The sequence below is a fragment of the Montipora foliosa genome, chromosome 1 (genome assembly GCF_036669935.1).
Source record: "Montipora foliosa isolate CH-2021 chromosome 1, ASM3666993v2, whole genome shotgun sequence".
Lineage (NCBI taxonomy): Eukaryota > Metazoa > Cnidaria > Anthozoa > Scleractinia > Acroporidae > Montipora > Montipora foliosa.
The window spans coordinates 14,170,503-14,175,502 of record NC_090869.1 but is presented as its reverse complement, the minus strand read 5'-3'; the positions used below and the strand labels follow the sequence as shown (position 1 = coordinate 14,175,502).

At 38.6% G+C, this 5,000-nt stretch overlaps 1 protein-coding gene across 1 annotated transcript in view; it reads left to right on the top strand.

Moving 5' to 3' along the window:
- The window catches only part of LOC137989473 (cystathionine gamma-synthase-like), a 12,999-nt gene extending 11,863 nt beyond the window's left edge, over window positions 1–1,136 (top strand). The window contains exon 10 of the mRNA XM_068835312.1: window positions 946–1,136. Coding sequence (XP_068691413.1) covers window positions 946–1,009 — 64 coding nt within the window. The 3' untranslated portion in view covers window positions 1,010–1,136. The remainder of the gene's footprint in view (window positions 1–945) is intronic.
- The last annotated feature ends 3,864 nt before the right edge of the window (window positions 1,137–5,000 follow it).

Here is a 5,000-nt window from a genome sequence, read left to right as displayed (position 1 = left end):
ACTGCCACGACCTCGGGCCAATATTCCCCAGTACGGCCCTCGCGCTCGGTTAGTAAGAAGGTAGTATCGTCTGTTATTAGATTTTGTTATGAGTATTTGTTATGTGACACCTATTGGTTCTAGGTAAGATAGGGTATTTTTAATAAAACAATAGATGGTATTTTTCACTAGCGACGCAAGCACAAACGCATATTTCACCGTGAAAACGGGGTTGACGCAAGCATAAGCACAAGTATAGGATCGAAAATTTTCCTTTTCTTTTTGCTTATGCTTTGCGTCGTGTGAAAAACTAAAAGGAGCAGAGGCACAAGGAAATTTGCGACGTCGGGCCAATTAAAGCACTCGTTCCAGATTTTCCGCGTCTGAGCATTTGAACAAAATGGCGGATGCCGTGGTTGTTATGTAATGCTTTAATATTTCGACGTTCGTTTTCACTAGCATAAGCTACTTATGTTGTGCTTGCGTCGCTTGTGAAAACCAGGCTTAATTTTTACTCTAATTTGATGAGTCTTTTTCTTCTCAGATTAATTTTATTTTAGCACAATACATGTAGGGTATATCATTTCATTATTTTAGTGACTTGTAGGTCCACACCAGCCTTGTTAGCTGCCAAAATTTGTAACCTGCATTACTACATAAAATGATGATGATGATCGAGAAGAAAAATATTGGCTGTTTGGGAAACTAGTTGCTTAGGTCGCTTAGCAACTGCTGAAATCAGAGTCGTAGGCGACTATTTCAAAGAACGGCACGTCCATCTCCTAAGCCAATTTTCCGAGGAATTGGATTGGAATACACTCCTCATTTGATATTTACCTCCATTTTGCACAAGAGCATTTGGCTAACGACTTCGTAACGAATGCTCACCTTTTTAAGACCTTAAACTTGACGGACTGAGGAAGTTGTGCACCTCATGTCGTAACTTGTGGCTCTTTGATTTTTCAGCGTGGGCTTGGAGAACGTTGAAGACCTCAAGAAAGATCTTGAACAGGCCTTGGAGAAAGTTTAACGCAGTTTCCCAGCCGGGAATCGCATTGACAAAAATGCACTGTGTAGAAACACACACAAAAAAACACTGCTACAAGTAGATTGCCGTGTATAGTAGAAACGGAAATTAAAGACGTTTTTGGCTTCAATTCATGGCGGCTTTATTGTTTGAAGCATACGATAGAATTCTGCGCTCCGTACGTAGGAGACCTCGAGCCGGTCACGCCAAAACGCAGATTACAGACTGTGCAGACCAGGGGTAAAATATGGTGTCAGCCTCGCTATTATTGAGAGCTAACCGTAAACAGGCTAACCTGTGTGTTATTTAGGCCCAGTTAGGCTAACCAAATTTTCATTTTACAGACGGTCTGCACAGTCTATAGTCTGCGTTTTTCAGTGTCCCACCTCGAGCCAAATATTTTCCCGTCCTTCCCTACCATTCAGTCAATATGTATGGCGTATTTGAATATAATCACGTAGATGTTTGCGGCTCATAAATTTTATGACATTATTGTGGAAATAGTATCTGCGGAATGTGAAATGAAACAAATTTGTTTACAACGGTCATGTTCGGACACAATATACCAGTAAAATCCTGGGTTGTAAATGTAAATGGAAATGCTTTGTTTATAGCCAAATGGCGTTATGAAGAAGCTGACTGAAAAAGATTTACGATTTGCACAGAGAACGATAGAAAAAGCAAAGAAAATAGATTTTGTATGAATCAAACTAAACAGTCAATGAACAAAAAAGAATCTTCAACAAGAGCAGGAGCCCATTGCTCCGAGCTTCCATACGCATTTTTTTTACCACAATTGCTTGTAATCTCGCAATCTGATTGGCTAATTTGCCATTGTCGATAAGAGTCTAGACAACGCTGCTCGCGTCAATTTATCACGCAATGCAAATAGCCTATCAGGAGCGCTCATTTTGGAAAATAAACCAATCATATTGCGAGAAAGTTATAGACGGCGCTTGCTCCTTCTTCGTGTTATGATTTTGGTCACGCTCTGAAATAAATAATAATAGCGATGTTTCTCGTGACGTCACCTATTGTTATTAATATGCCAACCAGAACCCAATTGGCTGTTCAAACAATGACTTCCTTTGTTCCTTGGTTGGCAAATTTGAATATCAAAAGAAATGTAACGTCAGTGTTTGTAAACTAGACCCTCCGTGAGGGTACACTGGGTTGCCTGTGGTACGTGCACCGTTCCAGACAATTTTTTTCAAGGTGGGGGGTCATTAAGACCATTTAAGGGACCAGCAGAGGCCCTTTGGCTTACAGGTCCTCACACGTTCGTACGACGAAACAGATCCTTTTCTGAGGATAAAAACCTGGCTACCGGCCTATTAATTAATCATTTGTCAGAAAGAAGAAATTCCTGTCCTCTTCAGAAAAAATAGACACGCATTGCTTATGTGTGGTAGTGAAGTAACACAGCGATTTATTCAATATAAAATGTCAACTGAGCTGTGTGTTGTCTTCCAGGAGATTCAAGTTGTCCTTGCGTAGCATGTAGCTCTAACAATGCACGATTTTGTTTTGGTATTGTCTATCATTGTAGTGCCATGGTAGAAGTCTTGGGTAAATAGCCTGAGAAGACATGTGGTTACTAGCAAAGTACTGAACCCAGAAAGATTGAAGAAAATAAATGGGAAGTGAGAAACATTGGCTTCTGGGCTGACATGTTGATAATTTTCAAGCTCTCTCACAACTTCTTTCACCACAAGTTTAAGCGTGCCCTCTGAGCATCTGACAGCTTTGTAATACTAAAGTTTACTAAAACTTTAGTACCAAGTTTAGTATCTGGATGGGTGACCTCAAACATATACCCCTTCGTAAAACAGAAACATTGGACCGAAAATACTATTAACGCTATTAAATGCGAACTCAGCAAGGTACAGATTTTGTTAGCTTGCTTTATGCAAAAGTAAATTGATACACAAAAAGTGACAGTTTTTAGAAAGAGCAGAAGGAAGTTTTTTTTTGTTTTTGTTTCTTTTTTTAATTAATTAATTTATTTATTCCACACACACACACACACACAAAACAAACAACTTACTTACATGATGGGCATATTTACAGTAAAACAGTATACATTGCTTCCCATACTGAAAAGGAAATCAAAGCATTTAAGTTTACGGGCTGTCGGTTGCAAGGCTGTTGTGAAAAGGCGATGAAGGATTTGTTGGTTTAGGGACTTATCAAAGTAAAAGAAGCAAGAAAAAAGAACGGTTTTCTAAATTAAAGTTTTCAGTAGTTCCCACTTCGTTTGTAAGGTGCCCGCACCCTTTTGTTCAAATAGATAGGTCGACTTAATTAAGACATCTGAAAAAGCCTTCTACCTTTGGTAGCGTTTTTTTGTTTTTACAAATCCAGATATAATGTCTTGCTAACAGGAGGCAAAAATTCATTTGACAATGATTTTTGGAGGACTCTGGCATCAAACCTAATGCCATAAGAAGATTGAATTGGTAGTTTTCTGGAATAATCTGAGACGAAATAAAGCGTTGTATTAAGAAGGTCCAAAAAGCGGTCACTCTGGGACAGGACCAAAAGAGGTGACTAAGTTTTTCTGGTTCATCTTTGCAAAAGGAGCAGTTTGGGTCGTCTTGTAGGCCGATTTTAACTAAGAATTCGTTAGTGAGCAGAAGGAAGTTTCCAGGACGGTCGCTCGAGAATAACATATTTAGGACATGAAAACAACATTAATTTTGAACCGTGAATATAGAATATAAAAAGTTACGATCAGCGACAAACATTTTGGGAGATTTTTGCTACGTTCAATTGTGTTATTGTACTTTTGGTTGCACAAATAAATCGCAAAATCGAAAGTGACATCGCCGGAATTCAGCGGGCGCCGTGATTAAGTTACCGCGGCATGTTTACTCGCCAACCAGTCAAGCATCTGTGTCAAATGATGGCAAGATACGGGGTTTTCGTAAGGTTCTTTTTCTGTCAGGTGTTATAAAGTTTGACAATAAATGAGCGAAGTCAAAACAAAGATCACAATCGCCCAAACACTTGAGGGTTGAACATTGTTTCTGCTAAAAGTCAAAAATTTACTCTCCAAGACAAGGTTATTTATCACCAGGTAATTCCGTCATTTTGGAAATAGCAGCTACTTTAGTATTTATCGGCGTCACAATTTTTTGCTGATTTTGGGGCTAATTTTGTTGAAACTCAAGCACGCTTCCAACAGACCTGTCTATTTTCGTGAGCAATACTAAAAATATCCTCCCGTATCAAAACATGATATGATAATAGGCAGAAAATATCACGGAATCCTTTTCCAGCGAAACATTTTATTGAAACAAACAACATGAGATGCGCTACAACGCCATCCGCGTTGCAATGACTTTCGACGCCATTGCTGGTTAACGAGAATAACAAACTCACGAGGCAGAATGTATATTTATATTTAATTAAGTTAGCACAACAGAAAGACGCTAACCTCATTTTGACACGAAAATGCTTTACTATTGCCGTAAAAACTATCCAGTTAAGCTCGCATATTATAAAACATGATGAATTCATAAAGGCCACCTTTTCCAGCGAACAATTTTTTGAAACAAACAACATATTTGCTATTAGACGTAAAAACCCCTTCGTATTTCATTACGTGCGTGAAGAGAAAAAACTCAATCGTGTCAAATATGCGCAATATTACAACAAACTAAACTTTCAGGATCAAACCGTTTTCATGAAGTACCTTTTCCTTGAATAATGAAACACAAAATAGACGACAAGCTTTCTTTCAAATAATTCTTGGCTATCACATTTCCAATTATTTTTTTTACCTGTAGACTGTGCAGAGTTGATCACAGATGCACTTGAGGTGTTCGATTCGTTCTCTGTCTTTGTTGAACCCATAAGTTACCAGAGAATTTTCCATTTGGTTTCAGTGTTCTACATAACAGCACACTTGGTAAAATATATTAGAAATACATCTCACTTTGATTTCGGCTCGACAGCCGATAGATTGTTGTCGAAGTCCAGTACTCGTCGC